Raw genomic sequence first — 20,930 nt, forward strand, 5'->3', positions numbered from 1 at the left:
CGAGACTCCGAGCTGCTGTTTATGGGCTCGGATCGCTAATAATACTTGTTGATATTGTAGGAGGGGGAGTGTTGATTGGTGTGTTAATCATGCTTGGCTGATACAGCAGTGCATTCGGTTCAATCATCGAACGGTAGATCTGCCTAGTCTCGTATTTCGTAGTTTGGTTCTCCTCGGAACAACAGCCTTACGCTCCACTTCAATTGGTTCTGTGTAGAAGTGTTGCAGGGGTCTCGTCGACTTAAAACGAGCAGAACCTCGAACATCTTCAGGGCTTCTCTTCACATGAACTACTTATCAGCCATGATCCAGACCGGACCCTGAAGATGCCCGTAGTGCTGAGGTCGGGCTGAGGCACCCGGAGTTCAGGTTGAGGCGGGCAGCCCTGTTTTGGGCTCTGGCTGGGCTTTTCTACATGAGTTGCTTGTCTCCCTGCAGCAGTCAAGGCGATATAACAGGCAGGATGCGGTGTTTTCTTAGCCAATGTTGGTAGCAATGCATTGGCGCATTGCTGCCTAATGCTCAAGCCTGCAGCACGCCGAAATAGTCATGCACTTTGCTGGTTGAATTGCACGTTGCCTTGGTCGAGCCCTTACTGGGTGTTTTGGGGCGCGTGATCGGCTGTGCTAAGTTTGAGGGTGGGCCGAGCGGTGGTCTTGGTGGTCCGGAGGAATGAGGCCAGAAGCAATTGGGGCTCAGATCTCAACAGCGTGTCCGGGATTACTGTCAGGATGTTAATAGGTGGCGATGCGTGGCTATAACGAGGCGTACTTCAGGGCTGACATGTGTAGAATGAAGTGTATTTGTACAACCAGATGACTACGGGCTGAAAGCTCAGTCGCTCAGCCGTAACGGTGGACTCTAGTTATATATGTCCAACTACAATTATTATCAGCCTAAGTGATGTCAGAGGGGGGCCTAAAGAATTTCATAGGACGTGATTTGTTTTCCCACAAGCAGGGTGTGTCTGCTACAGTCGTTACTCTGTCTTCCGCTGCCCCAACCAGATTGTGGCTGTCTCATTGGAGCAACGCATTATCGGAATGCGCCTTGTCAAGGATTTAAGAGCTCCTCGCACACAGATTTGTCGATATCAATTTCCCAAGACCATGTTGGTCTACCACTTTGGCCGGTGAGCTGTCATTCCTTCGTTGGTACATTGGTAGAACTCTGACCCGTCTTCGGGTGCACACCTACCATGGCTCTTGAAAACGAAGACAGCTCTGCTTCGGCAACAGTGGACAAAGCGTGGCCTTCTGAATATTCAACACGCAGAGAGTTCTCGCCATTTTACAATGGACCCTCGTTCGAACGGTGGAGGGAGCTTGAGCTGGACGGCGACGAGCTCGACATGTTCTTGGACGATTTACCTCAAATTCCACGTCTGCAAGCAGAAGAAATACGGAGTTACTGCCGACCTACTCTCTCCAACTGTTACAGCCGAATAAACTTCCACACGGAGAGGCCCCCGTGGCCTGAGTCATATGGGGGGCTTGCCTGGGTTGATGACAGGACGGACCCGCCAGGCAATGAATCCGCTTATGCTCGGCGATGTCGCACGCCAGCTCAGCTTGATGAGGCACTAAAGAACCAAGTACGCAAATTCCTCTGCTTGGGGATGAAAAACCAAGACTAATGTTGTCTCAGAGATTGCCAGACAGTAACGGGCCTGATGCCGCGAGACGCCTCATGTATGTTTGCTGCCTCGAGAATGGCTACGCGGTTGCTCACTCGTACATAGCTACCTCAAAGGTTTACATCCCGAGCATATTCGAGTTTTAGCAGGTACAGCAACCTTCTGTCAAATCGAAGGACTGCGAAACGCAATTTATAGGTACATTGCCTCGGAAGCATTTGTAGGAGTTGATACCGTAAGGGCCTGATCTTGGATTCGATTCGAAATTTGCGGGTGTTTCAGCTAATCACTAGACAGAGGCCTGCTGATTGGCGCCCGGGCTGGTTCAACCTGGAATTCCATTTACCGGTATTCCTCATTCGGTCTAAAGACGCTTTGCGCGAGACGACGAATGAATATCCCCAGAGAAGGTGGAGAGACGTCTCATTTCTATCGCATGAGGGGGACCAAGAGAAATTTAGCATATGCAAAGCCCAAATTTCATGTCTTGTGGCGGGACGGGACGAATGGAATTGGACTGCGTATGCTTTTGTCGACCCTCACTTGGATGATGAGATTTACCTCGACACCGACGAATTGGACGAGGACCTTGGATATGAGGATCCGATCTCCGCCGGCAATCTCGATGGATGTTCTCCTCTCTGGAACCCCCGAGAGTACTTTCTGGCCATTTTTTCGTTTCGAATAATGCAGATCCAACGCGAATGGGACGATGTGGCACGCGAGCTGGAACGCAGGATCGATCGATATGTCAGTGTCCCATATTTATCATCTTGGAGTGAACCCCCCCTCCTGCTGAGATGAATTCAAATTCATATCATTTTTTGCTGACTATAACTAGAAACAAGACCATCCCCTGTCCTTGTCAGAGTATACAGAATCTACCACTGCCAGGCTGTCCTACGATTGGACCCTTCTTGTGATGACGTTGCTGGACGAACTTCTCACAGCCTTGGCCAAGTCTAATAGATCCTGGGACATTTTCTATCTCCAGGACGACGGGAATGCTTATTTCCGTGACTTGAAGGGTGCTGAACCTCTTGGGTCCCTCCAGAATATCAAGAGATGCTTTGGAAAACTAGAGCGCTGCAGAGAGAATCTGCAGAACCTGAAAGAAACTGTCACGTCTTATTCACGAGCTGTGAGCTTTAATCTTGCCAACCGTTGGGAAATTTCAGCACTAATAAACGTAGCTCGAACGGATCTTGGAAATCAACTCCAACAGTTCATGGCTAAGACACATGCCACTCTTCAATGGGTTGAAAATTGGTACATTTATGTTTCCTCAGACAAGCCCCCTTTACAACCAGCTGAGTTTCCACAACTCCGAGATCCGCCTTCTAAAGTTCACGGCCCCATGGACTGGCGCCACTTTGGCCTTTACCCTTGTTGTGGTTCCGCTACCGAAGTCTCCGAAATATGTTGCATTGTCATACAATTGGGGCCAACATACCAGGACAGTGACCATACGACTGAACAACTTTGTTGTCCCAATCACAACGAATCTATACGACGCGCTTCGTCGACTCCGCGCGGGAGGCGCCCAATACGTGTGGGCGGATGCTTTATGCATTAACCAGCAAGATCCTGACGAAAGAAGCGTGCAAGTACAGAGAATGCGCGCCATCTTCCAAAAGGCCAGTCGAGTAGCTGTGTGGTTAGGCCCCGAAGCTCGTGTCAACAAAACTGGGCTTCAACTGCAAGCTGATACCACCTATGTTGATCTTGACCATCAACCCGATCTCGTTAGTTCAGTCGTGCTTCGGGATCTACTCTCACGACCATACTGGGAGCGTGTCTGGATCATCCAAGAAGTTGCAGTTGCTTCGGATGTCGTCGTGTATTTTGGCCGCTATAGCATCTCCTGGGAAGAATTTGTCAATTGCTGCCGCCTGTACGCCAGGGATGCTACCATCTCTTCCAGAAGACTCTCAAACAGCTCTCCTAGCGGACTTGCCACTCTACTTCAATTTCGGGACGACAAGAAGACTGGAAAACATGTCAGTTTCTCGGAGGCCATTCGTCGAAGTCGGTCATCGCTATCCACCGATCCGCGAGACAAGCTTTTCGCCCTCCTAGGACTTAGTTTCAACGGCAAAGACTTGATCCCGGAGCCAAATTACATAAATTCCCCAGAGGAAGTCTTCATAGAGTTTACCGCCGCCTTGATCAAATCCTACGCCCCATTGGATTACATCTACCTCAAGGCTGCGCACCGTACCGTTGGTGAGGACTTGCCGTCGTGGGTGCCCGATTGGACTAAGCTTGACGATGTTATTACGCAAAGACAATTTGACTACATTATCCAACTTCCCCAAAGAGAGCTGGAACCAGGAGGAATCAGTGTCTTCTCATTGTCTGAAGCCACGCTCACCGTCAAGGGCATGATTGTCGATACAGTTCACTACCTGGGGAACATACTTGTTGGTCAAAACGGAGATATCGAGGCCCCAGGTACCGCAACTTGGCCAGATGTCCCAGAATTGAATCTAGGCTCTGATGCGACCGTCTTGATTTTCAAGACACTCACTGGAGTTGGACTCCGTTCTGAAAGAAATTGGGACAGTCTGGATGTCTATTACGTCGAAGCCGATGAATCCTGCAGCACTGACGAAGGGGAAGAAAGCTCACTTTCTTCCAGTCTCGAGAATACATCTGAGCTGCTTGCCCCTATTCATGCCTGGCTCGCAGCAAACTGCATGGCAAGATTAGGAGCGAGAAGCCTTGGGAATTGGTGGAAGAGACTGATTGCTGAAGCCAGTCACATTGGAGACGTACCAAGAGTCTCCCGCCACGTTCATGACTGCATCAGGTGTGGTATGCGCCTTTTAGTGACGGCGAGAGGCTATGTTGGGTGGGCACATCCTCAGGCGCAGAAAGGCGACAAGATTGCGCGTGTCTACGGCTGCAGCAGGTATGTTCTCTTGAGGGCTTTCCGAGGCAAATACCGGGTGGTAGGTGACGTAATTATCACAGATGTAGAGATTGGAAACCCAACGTATGAGGCATATACGATTAGGGAGTTACAAATTCTATAGTCAAGCACCGCTCAATTACGGACCTCGATCAATTGTATTTGGCCTTGTAGCGCTTGAATTTGGGGTTATGACTAAGACCTCAGTTGAGTTTCGTCTCAAGATACCACACTGATAATATCATATTGTGCGTGAAAAGGAAAGAAAACGAGCCCAGGAGTCTTTGTGGCTTCCCTGTGTCGTTTGCGTAAGAATATGAGTCTGAAATGGACTTGAAAGCTGTTCAGGCTATAGGGGTCTGTAATATTGAAAGGTGAGTTTCTTCGCCACCTATGCTCTGATGGGTTAAGAGCGCTCTTCCGTGTGAGATGATTGAAGGAGATACAAGTCGGGAAGTTGCCACTTGATGACCTTCTTGTGCTAGTACCTATCGCGCCTGATGATCCCTAAGAGAGTGAGTGGTGAGTTATCTTGTTAGGTCAAGCCAATAGCATGCATCCCACGCTAGAAGGGCTTTCATGTCCACAATACGAGTTCCACTACCATAGGGGAATCCTTGCTCGCTCATTTCTCGAGGCTGGCGGCCATGGACTATTGCACGATAGTGACCACGCAAACGTGGACGAGCCTGGGCAAATTTTTCGGATTGGGCTTTGGGACATGCCAAAGCCACACATTCCTAATGACATGACCCCAGAACAATATAATTTAGAGGGAAATGATAGATACTGCGATGTATATATATATAGCAATTGCGTCAGCATGTAGCATGTCAGAGAGCTTAGTATAAATAAGTACCCAATTCTATAGCTGACAAAGTTGGATTTTTGCCGTTCTACAGCACAACCAAATACGACGATATAGGACATTGTAAACCGTGTAGTGATCTTCTCGAGAAGCTAGTTGTCAGTCCAACCCCTATTCTGTGAGTTGGTAGAAAGGGCTCCCTAAGGTGTTGTTCTCTTAAACAACACTTGGTATAAGCAACGTCGAACACAAATTCTGCTCTAAAATTCTTGATCAACTCTTCAATGTATCTTTCCCAGTTAGTACCAACAACATTAGATAGACAAAGGCAGCGCAGTTTTCGGGGCCCCTCCCCGACGTTCTCGACTTGTGGTGGGGCCGATATGTCGGGGTTTCAGCCCGCCGGACCGGCCTTGAATTGTTCGGCAGCGGCCCGGGCACCGAGAAACAGGTATGGCCGGGAAGGATTGGAGGAAAATAGCATGAAATTTCGATAGGTATTGTATTGAAGTAGTCTGTAGTTAACACCTGAGGGAAGAGGTGTTAAAGCCCCGTGTTGTGGAACACATACATGGTTCGAGTATGTAACAATATGTATATCATAGATCGTAAAATATCTCGTCATTATAGCCAATTGCAACCTTTTTTAAGAAATAAAACATAAATTCAGATTCATCAAATTCCATCTTTCCTGCTCTGGTGACTTTGGCGCATGTCGGTTAGTACCCGACGGATATGGTGTGCTCTGCACTACAATCGGCTATCATCCGAGCAACCCCATCTGCCCCCGCGTCTGCTCCAAGAACGAGGCATATTCCGTTGAATGTATCTCATTTTCTCAATTTTTGTTCTTCTGTTGATAACCTTTCTTATTGGAGAATATCGGCTATGAATACCTGGCACACACGTGGGTGGTAGAGCTAATGGAGGGAGTCGAGTTAAGGTCGGCCGTGGTCACCGGAGCGGGACCCTGCCGATCAGGATGCAGCCATGGCGTGGCTCAAAGAGGTAATTATCATGGAGCCCGGTACCAAGTTGACGTGAGGTACTAAGCTGCAGGCTTATGTGGGTATAAGTAGGTAGGTCAACATATAACTCGCCTCTCTCCCCTCATTCTGCGTTTATCAACCTTTATCACAAACACAAAATGACCTCACCTATCCCTCCCCGAGGCATCTATGCTCCCGCCGTCGCCTTTTTCAAGGAAGATGAGACGCTAGATCTTGATTCCATTCGAACCCACCTCACTCGTTTAGCCAAAGGTGGTGTTGCTGGTCTTGTGATCCAGGGCACAAATGGAGAGGCCATGCACTTGAGTCATGATGAGAGGAGTCAAGTCATTCAAATATCAAAGAGTGTTCTCAAGGAGCATGGTCGTCCGGATACTGTCGTCATCGCCGGTACTGGTGCTCAGAGCACCCGTGAGACCATTCAGCTCTGCAACGAGGCTAGCGAAGCTGGTGCGGATTTTGCCCTTGTCCTGAGCCCCAGTTACTTTGGTAAGACGACCTTGTATACAAAAACTACCTTCTCGACAAGCTAACACTCGACCCAGTTGGAGCCATGCAAAAGCCCGTCCTCTCCAAGTTCTTTGATGACGTCGCCACTGCATCCCCCATTCCAATCCTCCTCTACAACTTCCCCCTCGTCACCGGGGGCATCGACCTGGACTCTGACCTCATCACCAACCTGGCTGCCGCCAACCCCAAGATCGTCGGCACCAAGCTCACCTGTGGAAACCTGGGCAAGCTGCAGCGTCTAGCCCACGAGCCACGTATTGGCCACCCATTCGCCGCCTTTGCTGGCAAGAGCGACTTTTTCCTCCACGGTCTCGTTGCCGGCTCGCATGGTGTTATCGCCGCTGCAGCGAACCTTCTCCCCAAGGTTCACGTGCACGTGCTGAAGCTGTATGATGAGGGCAAGCTTAAAGAGTGCCAGGAGCTTCAGACTCTGCTAAGCCGAGCCGACTGGGCGCTTGTTCAGCTAGGCGTGGCCGGTATCAAGGGTGCGCTGGATCGATACTACGGCTATGGTGGTGGACGAAGCCGGAGACCACTGGGTCAGGTTGATGCGAGCAAGTTTGAGGGCGGTGTTGATGGGACTCTCAAAGGTCTGATTGATCTAGAAAACTCGCTGTGATAGAATAGAATAAGGGACCATGTCGTTCTAGCTATAGACAACAAACCAAAAAATAAATCGCCTTAAATTCGCCCTCTGAGTTCAAGAGTTTGGTGATGATCTTTCGTGCTCCGTGCCAGATTCACTTTTCAAAAAGTCCCCCAGTGTTGTTAAGAAAGTAACTTGACCTTGGTCAAAGTGCCTTCAAGGTCTGTATGTGCGAAAAGATGGGGGGAATAATAGAGTGCCTCTTCAAGTCTTTGTTCTCCCTTTGTTCTCCTGGTAGATTTACCTCACAAGACCCTCTAAGAATAGAACTGATAGCTCAAGGCAAGAAAATACAGAAGCTAAATTCAACTATTCCACTAAATTCGTGAACATCATGATCTATGAACAAACCACACAACGCCTAGCTGAGAAACCAACCCGGGTCAAGAGCTCTCCTACCTTCCCAGGGCTCCAAAGAGCTTGTACCATCTTTAATCTTTGTCCTCCTCTCTTTGAGTTTTTTCCCCTTTCTTCTTTATGAAGCTTTCTTTGTAACCTTGCTCTTCTTTTGTGCCTGACCAACACGTTCCCCACCAGCTCGTTTCCGCTTGTTCTGCTTGCGGACAACATCAACGTTGAAAGCCCCAGGATCATGCCTCGGAAGGTCAATCATATCCAAGTCAATCCATTCGTCATTGGTGATGGGAAGGAATGGTCGCTGTCGTGATGGCTGAGGGCGGAGCATATATGGTGCAGGGTGCCGATAAGCCTGAAGCCGACACTCCCTTTGCATGGTACCAAGCACGTACCTGAGATAGTTATTCCAAACATCAATCACCTTGGTCTGAAAGCAGTAGAGATCCCACGCAGCCAGACTTTGAAATTTCCAAGTTGGCTCCAAGCCCAAGCCGCCGGGTCCGAAAGGGTGAGGCATCGTCCAAGCCATGCTAAAGTCAACGAGAACACCGTTGACGTACTGCGAGATACTCATGTCCCTGATAACAATCCCGCATCTATGGATCTCATGCAGGTCCTCCAGCATCCTTGGAAAGTGCGAGACGCTGAGGATGCTGTCAATCCTGTGTGATGGGATATCTGTCTCACGCCAATACCTAGCCGGTTCCACCCAATCCTTGACGATGCCTTTGATCTCAGAGGAGGTAATCAATATCGATTTGGCGGTCGGTGGGGGATCATTGGGGAGACGATAAAGCTTCAACAAGGCGTTGCGCATCTTGCGCTCCAGGGCTTGATCCACCTTGAGAGAGACGTAGCCGTAAACCTTGACGGCGAGGTATTCGCAGTTAACCTCCTTGAGCCTACCATAAGCGCGACATTCCTGGTAGAATGGGGTAAAGTGCGACTCAAACTCTGCTGCCTTTTCTCTGGGAATCGTTGGATAGTCGCTAGCTGAGTATTCGGGTTCTGACATTTCAGTCTCGGTAAACTATTCCACAGTCGTTAGCAACTCAAATATCACCAAAAGATACAATGAACTTACGAATTTGATGGCGTATATGCGACCTCTGATTCTCGTTTTTACAATGATTCCATGTACGCCATGGTGCCCGAGAAACTCGAGAAACTCGACATCGTCGGAAAGGAGGTTGTAACTGAATGGCTGTAGCTTGGGGCCATCGCCTAGAGGTAGTGGTATCAAAGCTGGCATGATGTTCAAATGGTGAAGCTCGTGTGTAAACTTTCTGTTCAGTGGCCTAGTCGATGTTTGATTGAGAGCTAAGAGAAGGTAGAAACGTAGTGGGTGGGAATCCTCTTATACCCCTACATGTTCAAAGACACGGCTTGATATGAAAGAAGAGGCGTAGCTAAGCAAATACTACAAACGAATCAAGAGATCACTCAGAATTTACAAAGGAAAGAACAAGGATGGGAGCAAACATGCAGTAAAGCAGACGCGGGTCACTGCATAGGGGAGAGGATAGCTCTTTGTCTTCCACTTGGGTCTTATCCCGTCACAATAATGGGGAGCGAAGTCTTTGTCTAGGAAAGGAAAGATTGTCAGCAAATAGCCTATTACTGTGCTTAAGTCGCGTTCTTGCGCTCAAAGGCCCCTGTATACCGAGACCCAGCATCAGTTTTCGGTCTTAGCTATATGTGACATAGTCATATCTATGGCTCTTTGCAATAGTCGTTTATAGCTATAGCGTCAACACTTGCTTGTACAACTTTCAACAAGGCCAGCCAAATTGAGCTCCGAATTCTACGTTGCCGTATTGAGATGACTCTGCCCCGATCTTACAACTTCTCAAGAACAGAGTCGCAACTGATCCAGTCCACTGCACATAAGCCTAACAGGCCCACTTCATGGCATCATAAGATACCCAGGACCAACCTATCAACGCAGTGTCATGTTGTCAGCACACACGCATACATGGATGAAGAAAACGTCACAACTCGAGAGTGTAACGGACTCTACTTCAACTCCTGATCTCGGCAGTGATTTGCGGGTACAACAATGCAGAACTGGAGCCAGTTACTCAACAAATCCGGTATCTGCCCGGTTAGCTCAATCGGTAGAGCGTGAGACTCTTACGAGTACACAATCTCAAGGTTGCGGGTTCGACCCCCGCATCGGGCTATTCCTATAAAATGATTGAGATTCTTTTTTTGCCGTTGGTGGTTACTTTTTGCCGCGTTCTTCACCTCAATACCGAGGCTGCCCGGCGATATTCTCGGTGCCTGCCGGAAGGCTTCTTTTCCCTTCACCCATACACCAATGTTCCAGGTCAGTCAATCCCTGCACCAACAAATGCACGACGCCAGTCACCAGTGATGTCGGTCATTTCTCAATCAAGAATCGTTTCGAGGATTCGTCTCATCAAAGGGTCATGATAGTCATCATAGAGTTGCTCTTCCGCTTGCTCAGATACACCCAGAGTGTCGTGTCAACCTTCCCTCGAGTTCCGCTTCGCCACGTTACATCACAAACAGCAGGTCGGTATCTGGTCACCAGTCAGTATTCGGGCTGTTTCGAGAGTATGGGCACACTCACCAATGGGGTGACTGCTCGACAGCTGAGGCTTCTGAGTATACTTGGTCTCGAGGATGTCGCGAACGCTGTTGAGGAGCTCGACGTAGCTCTGCTGGGGGTTCGCCTTGATCGCCGAGATAAAGGCCCATGACATGGCGCCAGTGGCCTGGGAATTGATGGTAGCATCAGCCCTGTGATTACATATTAGCAAAAGTTCGCGAATCCCTTGGGCGACACTCACGATGTCTGGTCGTCCTTGCTTCCCGACCACATGATGACGTCGGCAGGCGAAGTTCGCGTCTGCTTGGTCTTCTCGTAGGCGTCGTCACCTGTAAAGGCAGACTTGGCCAAGCTGAAAACGGAGCTTGCAGCGCCAGCCACGTCTCCTCTAGAGTACGCGGTAAAGGCGTCAAACAGACCCGAGGCAGCTTCCTTGGCCAGGTTGGGCTCCTTCAAAACACCCTTGGTGGAGTAGACGTAAGGAAGATCCATGACGGTAGCCGAGTGGCACGAGTCAAAGATGGCAGTGAGACGGACGCCCTGTCCCAGAGGCTTCACGACGTAGTGGTGAATCTCGTCGTCGACAATGTGGCCGGCCTGTTGGTGGTCGACTGGGTAGATGCACTCGTCGTATCCATCATCCTCATCGCCGTCCTCGTCTTCGACCTGTCCGCCGTGGCCTGACACAGTTAGATCTCGCGCATTATGTCGCGAAAGGGTGTGGCTTACCAGAGTAGTGGAGGAAGAGAGCGTCGTTGGGCTGGGCATTAGATACGAGCCAACCCATAGCGCGAATGATGTTGCCTCTTGTAGGCTGCATCGTGGGGTTGGACTGGTCGTCGGTCAAGATGACCATATCCTCGCGCTTATACCCATAGCGCTCAACGAGGAAGGCCGAGACGTTGTGAACATCGTTGATGCAGCCGCGAAGCTCGCCCTCCTGGCCAAAGTAGTTGATACCGATCAGCAGAGCCTTGCGCCGACCAGTACAGTTGGAGTACTGGAAAGTGTAACCTTCGGGAGCTCCATGACCGAACTGCTGAGGCGCCGAAGGAGGAGGTGGACCGGAGCGGGCATGGGCGGCGTAGCCGTGACCCCGTGAGAGCGGGTATCCGTACGCGTCGAGGCCGGGAGGTGGAGGGTATCGTGGAGGAGGGTAGCGCTGGTATCCGGACTGGCCACCGTAACCCTGAGGAGGATGTTGGGGGGGAGGAGGTCCCGAAGGAGGAGCATAGCCGTAGCCGCCGCCGCCACCTCCGTGATAGCCTTGACCCGGGTAGTAGGACATGTCGGCAGGTTATGTGCGAGGTAGATTGTGGTGTTGATCCTTGGCGCGTGAAGCGACTCGAGGTGGAGGAAGAGGAGAGAGTTGTCCGGGATCAGGAGGAAGATGCAGGAGGGAACCTGATGGAAAGATGGGAGGCTTGAGACGCAACAATATGGGGTCAGCGGCTGGCCGGACGAGCTGGCAGGGCAAAGATTGGTCTGGAGCTGACTGGCTCGACCGACGCGACAGGAGGCAGCGCAGCCTCAATTCAGTCTCACGACGCACGCGGAAGCTCTTGGTGCTCCGGAGCGACAGCGGGCGCTAATTGCAAGGTGGGGCGGGCTATGAGCTGGTGGGTGGTGGCCGTGGTGGTGAATGGTGATGGTGACTGGTGCTGATGGAGGGGAGGGGTCCCTTCGGATCCCGGTCGACGCGGGGCCCTCACTTCGACCCTTGGTGCTCTCACTCCATCCGACCTTCCCCTCCAGTCCCTGGGAAACCCCTGGAGTCCAGCTGGAGGCCGCTGGGTGCTGCCTCTGGATGCCCTGATGGCGCCGGACTGTTGTGGTCCTGTGGACATCAGCGCCAAGGTCTTGGCTGTCCCTTGGCAGGGCTTGGCGCTGCAGCAGAGCCCCTCCCCCTCACCGCAGTCCATGTCTGATGCTGGCGTTGCAACTGCTGGAGTGTGTATCAGAAACGTGATTGACACGGATTCATCATCACAAGGGACCGAAACTGGGACGTCTGAGACGAGATGGGGGAACGGGTGGGCGCCCTCTGGAGCCCCGCGGCACGACGCGATGCTCCATCCCCAACCTCTCTTGGAGATGAGATGAGGCTTCACTGGCGGCCTCCCGCTTACCTCGGGGCGTCACGCCGGGACCAGCTGGGTGACGATGCTGAATGACTGTGTGTGTTTACAGACACGTTTTTTTTTACCTCAATCTTGATTCCGTGAGGCGGCATGGTCGGATATTATGGCGACGTGCGCTCAGGCTCCGCCACATGTATCAACACAGCACCCCTTTCCTGGACCACGTCCGATGAGCTTTGAGTGGGGATTTGAGCGCTTCGAAGGGAAAGCCGAGAGCAACACTTGTCATGAGCGTCCAGAGCCCATGGTCAGGTCAGACAAGTCAGGCCCAGATGAGGCATAGCCCAATGGAGATGACTGGAAGGAAGCCATGTACCATATACCAGTGGAGATGCGGTTTGGTTTTCTTGGTGTACATGCGTCCAAGTACCGCGCTGGTGCGATATCCACACTTTGCTTCTGAAGACTAGAGAGCGTTTGAGCTGGTGAGGACTTGTTCCTGACAGAATTCGGTTCAGAGTTTATTGATGACGCCTCTTGAGACCCTTAAAAGAAGCATGTTTGCCAGGACAAAGAGCTCTTGAAGCTCAAGCTCTAAGAAACTCATTTCATGGAGGGGCAGCATCTTCTGCCCCGCCGGAACGGGCCGCAAGGGGCATTGAATGGCCAAAGCTTCCGGCCGACCGTTTTCCAGACGGTGTTTGCCCTGTAGAGGGGTCGATTTAATCATTGCTCAAGATACGACAGCACCAGTGTTGATTCACGGATGGAGTGGAAGGGAAGGCAAGAGAAGCAGTGACATGCATCGATTCGAGTGACTCTCTCAAACAGTGACACAACTCGCTTCACCCCACCATCCCCATCCCATCCATCCTTGTACCGTTTCGGCATTGCCAAGTCGTCACGACTGACGATAACTGAACGGGTCCATCTTTCTTGCCCGTGTTGCATGCCGCCTACCTGTATTCACCAACAGCCAGTGCCTGCCAGTGACAACCAGCTGTTCACTCCTCGCGCCTTGCACCTCAAGCCTTTCGCCATATAAACATAAATCCCTCCGCCTCTCCTCTGTTTGTTTTTCCCTCTCATCTCCATTCTCTCTCCTCTTTCTCTTCTTCCGCATCTTCCCTCCTGCACATCCCTCACCCAAGCCTTTCGGCATCACCTCCAAGGTCTCTCTCAACCATGTCTTTCTTCAAGAAGCTTACCAAGGAGCTCGAGAACTTCGGAATCGGTGATAAGGACAAGGACGAGAAGAAGGACGAATCTCAGTCCCAGGCTCCCCCTCCCCCTCCCGCTGAGGGTAAGTGTCGGGCTGATCAATCCCAATCACACTAGCTAACCTCTTCTCCCCCAGGTAATCGCGCCTACGGCTACCACGGTGAGGGCGGCCAGGGAGGTCCTCCTCCCGCTCAGTACTACGCTGCTCCTCCCCAGCCTCAGTACCAGCCTCCTTCCGACAAGCCTCCTCTGCCTGAGGGCTGGACTGCCCAGTTCGACCAGCAGCACCAGCGCTGGTACTATGTCGAGGTAGCTACCGGTCGCACTCAGTGGGAGGCTCCCGGCCAGCACGCCCCTCCTCCCGGTCCCCCTCCCTCTGACGGATCTCGCGACTTTGGTAGCCATGGTGGTGGTTACGGAGGTGCTCCTGGCTATGGCGGCGCTCCTGGCTATGGTGGCGCTCCTGGCTACGGCTCTCCTCCTCCTCAGGGCGGTTACGGATCGCCCTCTCCTGGCTACGGTGGCTATGGATCACCTCCTCCCCCTGCCGGTTATGGCTCTCCCCCTCCTCCCGGCGGCTACGGAGGTGCCCCCGGATACGGCTCTCCCTCTCCTTACGGCGCCCCAGGCTACGGTGCTCCCGGCGGCGGCTATCCTCACCAGGATGGCGGCCACAACCCTTACGGAAACGAAGGCGAGCGCGGCGGCGAGAAGAAGAAGAGCGGCAGCTCCGGCATGCTCCTCGGTGCCGCCGGTGGTCTTGCTGTCGGTGCTGTAGGCGGTGCCCTCATTGCTAATGCCCTTGACGACAGCGACAGCGAGCATGAACATGCCGCTCCCGCTCCGGCCCCTGTCACACACACCGAATACAATGAGTACAACCAGTACCGTGAGGCGCCTCCCGCCGACTACAACGACCCCTACGCCCAGGATGGACCCCCTGCTGTCCTTCCCCCCACTGACGCCGATGGTGACTCTGTCTCATCGAGCGATCGCGAGGATGTTCAGGAAGCTCGTGAGGAGTATGAGGAGGCTCTTGCAGACGCTGCCGACTCGGACGCCAGCAGTAGCGACCAAGAGGCCCTCGAGGAGGCTCGTGAGGAGTACGAGGAGGCGTACGAGGAGGTGTATGAGGACTAAAGGGTGTAAAATGAGCCATGATTAACGACGACGCATTTCAGGTCAATATTCAATTGGGATGGGTTGAAGCCGTGTAGGCAGGGAAGCAGGTTATCGAATTTGGACTCCACTTGTTGATACCTTTGCACATTGTACAAGCAGAAGGAACAAGAATGCATCCATGCATTCATTTCGTGATGATGCTACATCTTGGCGAGAGCCTCTTGGCAATCAGCACTGCCACTGTTTTGCGAGTGAATGACTGAATGACTGAGCATCCATATGTCGTTGATGTCAAAGGCCTGGGCTGGCTCGGTGTGCTGCACCTCATGTGCCGCCGCAAGTGCTCTACTGCAGCGCATGCATGGCCTGGCCAGGCGTCAGACCATGTCCCAGACGCGCCGGGGGTGCATAAAAGGATACTAGTAGTCATTGTTTTCGCTTATCGGCACGGAGCCAAGAACTATTGGACCCTCTTTGCCTCCAACCCCGGTCTCGAAATATCCGGCCTCTGCTCCGGCCGAGAGCCCGAGTCTTCGGGGTTGAAGTTGGAGGCCTCACCGGATGGAGTCGATGTCAGTGAGGAATAGTAACATGACAGCGCAGCTCTATGAGGTAAAAGTCACCAGAGAAATAGACAGAAATTGAGGCAAGAGAGAGAAAGTCACTCATGTGAGTTGTCCAGTGTCCATGCTTACTTGGCATTACACGAACGTGGTGAGGGACTCTTTGCACAGCCTCCTTCTCTCCCCGCTCTTGTATGTAGATAGTCGGCGGTTGGTTCTTGGCGACTGGGAGTACCTTTATACTTGCTCCGTATTGTATCCGTGGACCGTTTGAAACTGAGATTGTTACGCGCCCTTTTGGTAGAGGGATGGGGCATTGATGTTGTTGATGCCCATTCTCTTGTGCTTGAGGTGGTGGTGATGGCCTTACACGCTACCTACAGAGGTGCACTTGGACATCAGGACATGTCGTCACCTTTTCATCGAACAATACATAACGGTTTCACAAACCTAAGCCCTACGAGCCCTCTAGCGGGCGCGGATCCCCCCTTTTTTTTTTTCTCCTATCCCTCTGGTTCCCACTCAAACCCTGGGTAGTAATTGAGGCTGTGTTCTTGACAGCCCGCATATCTCCACAAGCCGAGTGAAGAGACGGACTCGATCTCTACAATAACAAGGAGTTCTGAATCGAGATTAAAAAGAGACACCGCCATTTAACACTGGGATCGACCGTTTTTACTAGCCTAATGCCGAGATATACACGGCAAAATCTTGCCGAGAATGCGGTAATAATCACACCTGTATGATGCTTGATCCGATCAAGCTTTTTTAAAGCAACAGTCAGCGAGAAACACGCACCTTTTAACAAGGGAGAAAAAAGCTTGACAAGAAGCTTGACAAAGAAGCTTGTTTTTTTATTTCTTGCTTATTTTTCTTGTTGGTCTTGGAAAGTGTAGGGGGACCTTGTAAAAGGGGCGTTTGGGTAATATTGCTTGGCGCGCGTGGATATGTGTGTGGTGGTGGTGTTGATGCATCAAGGGGTGTAGTCAGGACGAGGAGATTGGCAAGTAGATACGGAGCGGTAAGACTGAACTTGGTTCTTTCAAACTTGACTTTGTTGTTGTTGCTGTTGTTGTTTGTGAAGACGCTTCCCTCAATGTGTGCTCTGTCAATGGCTCTCTCCATGAGTTGACACTCCCCATTGTGACGGGAAAATTGACGACATAGGTCTATTTCTTCATTATTTGCTACTCAAGTAGGCCGTTTTCCTCATTCTAGCAATTCCTCTCTGCCAGTTCCGAAAAACACTCGTCACAATAGAAACAATGCTGATACTCAAAAGAACCTCCCAGGACAAACACAAAAGCCGACAGCGAGTTCACCTCTGCTGGGTATCAATAAATCCTCCTCCTCCTCCGGTCATCGTTCCGTCGTTTTTTTACTTTTCGTTATTCTTCTCGTCCATGCAGATACACAGAGCAGCCATGAGGGCCATGTCGACGTTGGGCGCCACGACGAGGGCGTACGTCTGCTGGCCGAAAAAGATGTCCTTTCCGCTGAGGAGCTTGCGGTCGATGCGGGCGACGGCTGTGCCTGTCGTCTTGTCCATGATGTCGGCTGCGTAGTCGAGCCAGCCGCCCTTCATCTCGAGGACGTCTTGCTTGCCGTCAGCCGAGGTAAAGGTAGCTGTGGCCTTGGATCCGAGCACTACGACTATCAATACGAGACACATTCGAAAGGTGGTTCAAAGGAGAGCTTACGCTTAAAGCTACTCTTGACCTCCATGAGGACCTGTCCCTGCGGACTCTCAACATGAAACGTGGTGTGGATGTTGAGCAACTTCTTGACAATGTCAAACAGGTGATTGCCCTGCATGTCGTAAACCGACTTGCGACCCGAGATGCTCAGCATCTTTCCCTGGACCTTGAGGATGGGCTGGCCATTGGCGAGCTTAATGTCGAAGCTGTCGCCCGTCAAGGAGAGCACCTTTTCCTTGAGCACCAGCGTCTCGGTCTGTCGGGCGATGAGGTTGGGAAAGACGCCGACCTGGCGGGGCGCGGGCTGGAGCTGGACGGACATTGTGGGTGGTGTTTGATGTGCTGACTATGGATAGGGACTCGATCGAGAGGAATGGGGGATGAAGGTGAATGACGTCGCAAACTGTTGGACCCTTGGGCCCTTTTTAAAGGTGGCAGTGAGACCCTTGCGGACAGCAAAAGTCAGTCACATGGAAAACGCCCATCCTCCCTCCCCGCTGGGACGCGCGCTGCCATCAGCCATACGCAGCTTCTACTGGCTGCTACTGACCGTAGGGCTGATCGCAGCAACGGTCCCGATATAGCAACCCACGAATGGATAGGGTGTGGCGCCGGCAAGGCTGATTCCACTTGACCTCTGAAGCAAGGGGCGGTGGAGGAGCTGAAAGAACGATGGATCACTGCTTCAGCATGGGCTGTTGAACGAGAAAGGAAAAATGCCTTGCGTGCAGCAAATGCTCGTCGCTTGCCACCCCTCATTCGCCCATCCATCCTGCCGGTACTTTTTCTGCTTTCCCTCCTGTCGAACGAGTCTTGGCTCGGTAGCTCAGCTCCGAGAAGAAAAATAGCTCCGTCGGAAGTGAAATGTTTCGCATTGTCCATCGGGTCGGGTTGGGAGGAGGGCTGTGTGTGTGTGATACACGCTAGCTGCCTAACAAGACATATTTTGTGTGCTGGATGGAGATCTGCAGGGAACTTTGGGAACACAACGTGATTGTGGCTACTGGCGGCTGAGATATTGCCTGTCTTGTACGGAGTACAGTACTGAGGTCTCTGATGTGACTTGTGAGGTAACATTGGTTCTTATGATGAATGGACTTGAGCTGCCCTGTCGGGCTTTTAAATTGCTAGCGCTTAGAAGTTGACCAGGGAGCTCCATGCAGTGGGTGGCTCTGAAGCTTGAGACTGATATTCCTTTGAAACGACCTTTCATCCCTAACAGACAGCTTGAAGCACAAGGAGATTGTCTATGGTAACTGGCGGCCTCCGATTTACCTCATTATCACACTAGAATAAACGCGAAAGAATGCCTTGGAATCCGAAAAAGGACAATCATCCCCCAGTCCCAAAATCCTCTTTACGTCATGTCAATCTTAACCCATCATGATCCTACCCTACATCGTTGTGTCCTCTCGGAGTGGGTATGCACTCTGATTGCTTAACCACCTTCATCAACAATCACGTGATTGGTCTGGTGGTCTAGTGGTATGATTCTCGCTTAGGGCAAACCCGAAAGCAAGCTTGCGAGAGGTCCCGGGTTCAATCCCCGGCCAGACCCTTTCTTTTGCACTTTTTGCCAGTGAATGGGAATGTTTTTGACTTGATGTTGTTGGATGACTGCATCTCTTTTTGCTTCCTGAGCTTTGGCATATGCCCAGTCATGGACTGGAATACCAGGAGTACATAGAACAACGACAGCAAAAGCACACAAAGAATAAAACCTACTTCACAAAAAACTATGTCATTAAAGTCAAATAACGGCAACCTTCTTAAGTCTATCCTTGGTCTATGCACGAATACAAAAACAGATCTCGGGCGCGAGATAATACACAAGACACGCTAATGGGCGTCAAGTCAACCCACGATCCATTTTGGGTAATTTACAGAGCAAAGAAGGCGGCGACGATGGCGAGGCCAGCCACCGAAACCTTGAGGGTAGAGGCACCGCTGACGATGGTGCTGGGGGTCTCGGCGGGAGCAGAGCCAGACTCAGAGCCGGAGCCAGACTCGGAACCAGAACCGGAGCCAGAGCCGGACTCGGAGCCAGAGCCGGAAGAGCCAGATCCAGACTCAGAAGAGCCAGAGCCGGAGGAGCCGGAGCCAGAACCAGAACCGGAGCCAGACTCAGAGTCGGAGCCAGAGCCGGAACCAGATCCAGAGCTGGAGCCAGAGGTGGGAGTAGAGTAGACACCAGTGCCAGTAGCAGTCTTGGTAGACTCGTGACCAGAGCCAGAGCCAGTGCCAGTAGCGGTGGTAGTGGAGTTGTTGTGGGCAGCGCTGGTGGTCTCGGTGGACTCGGCATCCTCGGTGTCAGTAGCCTTGGAAGAACCGCTGGTGCGGGTCTTGGTGGCAGCCTTGGAGGAGGTGGAGGTCTCCTCCTCCTCGTAGCCGTCGCAAGAAAGGTCGAAGAGAGGGTTGGTGGACAGGTCCTTGGTGATGGCAAACTTCATCTTGTTGTCGGGGTTGGAGTCACGGAGAGTGTACCAGAAGGTGGGGGTCTGGTTGAAGAGGCGGCGGCAGCCAACATCGCGCCAGTACTTCTGGGCGTTCTTGACGCTGGGGACACCCTCATCCCAGTCGGGACCAGTCACGGGCCAACCGGTCTCAGTGACCCAGACGGGCTTGCCACCGGCGGCAGCAATGGTGGCCTCGTAGGCCTTGTCGAAGAGCTTGCCAGCGTTCTCGATGCTGTTGCCCTTGTCGTTCTCGTAGTAGGGGTACTCATCGACACCGATGAAGTCAATGGCGTCGAGGACGGGCTTGTTGGTGACGTTGCCCCAGACATCCCAGGTGTCGACGTGGCCGAGGGGAACCTTGGAGATGGGGGTGCCCTTGAAGGCAGTGCGGAAGTCGTCGATGAAGTCGACGAGGACATCGGGGTCAACACCGACACCACCCTTATTCTTGACACCAGTGACCGAGTTTCGGTAGAGATCCTCGCTACCGATGGAGACACCGATGATGAGGTCGGTAAGCTCAGTGCCGTACTTGGCAACAGCCTTCTTCAGGGCGCTGATCTCCTTGTCAATGTTGTCGGTTCCGGAGGCCCAGACACCGAGGAGGATGGAAGTCTCGGTCTCGATGGCAGCCTCGAAAGCCTCGATGGGGTCATCCTGAGAGTAGGCCTGGATGTTGGTGTAGAGTCGGACAGCGCTGAAGTCACCGGGGGCGCCCTTGAGGCCCTGAGCAGTCTCGAACTCGGCCTTGAAGTCGGCCTTGAACTTGGCGGATCGGTCGGCGAGGGTGGCACCGGAGTTGAAACCAAGGTAGTTCTTGGCGGAAGCGCCAACGGCGAGGGCGCCGGCAGCGAGGGTAGCGGAAACCTTCATGATGGCTAAAGTCTATTCGGTTCGACAAGAGAGTGTTGTTTTCGTTACTTTTCCTGTGAAACCTTTGAGGTCACGCCACGCCTAATCGATCACGTATTAAAAAGAGCGTGGGATATGTGTGAAATAATATTCAAAAAAGGCCTGAGCCAAAAAGAGAGTGACGAGGAATATAGATAGTCGATCCCAAAAGAGAAAGGACAGACAAGAAAAAAGAGAATGATGAGAGAGAGTCTTTTTCGTGATTGAAAGAATGGAGGAGCTTCTTGTTTTGGGTCATTCAGGAACGCCATGAAATTAGGGGGAGCGGGCCCTGGCATCTGTCACGTGCATGCACTAAGTTCCCGGTTTTTCAGGGGAAAGAGCTGACGACGCGGCTCCACAGCGATGGAATGATTGGCCCCGGCGCTTAGTCCGCTAAGAATAGCAGCCTCGAGGTCAGTGCTCATTGGCGGCTAACCCCA

The 20,930-nt window shown here is 52.0% G+C and overlaps 7 protein-coding genes across 7 annotated transcripts; 3 read left to right on the forward strand and 4 right to left on the reverse strand.

Annotated features, from left to right (window-relative positions):
- Positions 1-1,198: 1,198 nt before the first annotated feature.
- NECHADRAFT_80737 (uncharacterized protein) lies at positions 1,199-5,970 on the forward strand (the record flags this gene model as incomplete). Its single annotated transcript, XM_003050914.1, has 12 exons — positions 1,199-1,594; positions 1,648-1,691; positions 1,835-1,871; positions 1,919-2,386; positions 2,478-2,777; positions 2,926-4,550; positions 4,619-4,634; positions 4,811-4,858; positions 4,906-4,924; positions 5,422-5,536; positions 5,681-5,809; positions 5,964-5,970. The coding sequence occupies 12 exons, from the start codon at positions 1,199-1,201 to the stop codon at positions 5,968-5,970; spliced, it is 3,204 nt and encodes a 1,067-aa protein (XP_003050960.1).
- A 535-nt stretch (positions 5,971-6,505) lies between these two features.
- NECHADRAFT_41228 (uncharacterized protein) lies at positions 6,506-7,497 on the forward strand (the record flags this gene model as incomplete). The annotated part of the gene is made up of 2 exons (XM_003050915.1): positions 6,506-6,857; positions 6,914-7,497. The coding sequence occupies 2 exons, from the start codon at positions 6,506-6,508 to the stop codon at positions 7,495-7,497; spliced, it is 936 nt and encodes a 311-aa protein (XP_003050961.1).
- Positions 7,498-7,885: 388 nt separating this feature from the next.
- On the reverse strand, positions 7,886-9,133 carry NECHADRAFT_93838 (uncharacterized protein; the record flags this gene model as incomplete). Its single annotated transcript, XM_003051306.1, has 4 exons — positions 7,886-7,974; positions 8,059-8,607; positions 8,671-8,911; positions 8,966-9,133. 4 exons carry the CDS (start codon positions 9,131-9,133, stop codon positions 7,886-7,888), a joined length of 1,047 nt encoding a protein of 348 aa, XP_003051352.1.
- A 1,137-nt stretch (positions 9,134-10,270) lies between these two features.
- Positions 10,271-11,744, reverse strand: NECHADRAFT_69680 (uncharacterized protein; the record flags this gene model as incomplete). The annotated part of the gene is made up of 4 exons (XM_003051307.1): positions 10,271-10,427; positions 10,478-10,647; positions 10,698-11,136; positions 11,186-11,744. The coding sequence occupies 4 exons, from the start codon at positions 11,742-11,744 to the stop codon at positions 10,402-10,404; spliced, it is 1,194 nt and encodes a 397-aa protein (XP_003051353.1). The 3' UTR covers positions 10,271-10,401.
- Positions 11,745-13,722: 1,978 nt separating this feature from the next.
- On the forward strand, positions 13,723-14,898 carry NECHADRAFT_93840 (uncharacterized protein; the record flags this gene model as incomplete). The annotated part of the gene is made up of 5 exons (XM_003050916.1): positions 13,723-13,808; position 13,840; positions 13,954-14,122; positions 14,160-14,212; positions 14,248-14,898. 5 exons carry the CDS (start codon positions 13,723-13,725, stop codon positions 14,896-14,898), a joined length of 960 nt encoding a protein of 319 aa, XP_003050962.1.
- A 1,923-nt stretch (positions 14,899-16,821) lies between these two features.
- On the reverse strand, positions 16,822-17,462 carry NECHADRAFT_93841 (uncharacterized protein; the record flags this gene model as incomplete). Its single annotated transcript, XM_003051308.1, has 2 exons — positions 16,822-17,090; positions 17,144-17,462. 2 exons carry the CDS (start codon positions 17,460-17,462, stop codon positions 16,822-16,824), a joined length of 588 nt encoding a protein of 195 aa, XP_003051354.1.
- Positions 17,463-19,371: 1,909 nt separating this feature from the next.
- On the reverse strand, positions 19,372-20,439 carry NECHADRAFT_5675 (uncharacterized protein; the record flags this gene model as incomplete). Its single annotated transcript, XM_003051309.1, has 1 exon — positions 19,372-20,439. A coding segment is annotated over one exon (1,068 nt), but the record flags the coding sequence as incomplete, so codon positions are not given.
- Between the last annotated feature and the right edge of the window lie 491 nt (positions 20,440-20,930).

This window comes from Fusarium vanettenii, assembly GCF_000151355.1.
Source record: "Fusarium vanettenii 77-13-4 chromosome 5 genomic scaffold NECHAsca_5_chr5_3_0, whole genome shotgun sequence".
Lineage (NCBI taxonomy): Eukaryota > Fungi > Ascomycota > Sordariomycetes > Hypocreales > Nectriaceae > Fusarium > Fusarium vanettenii.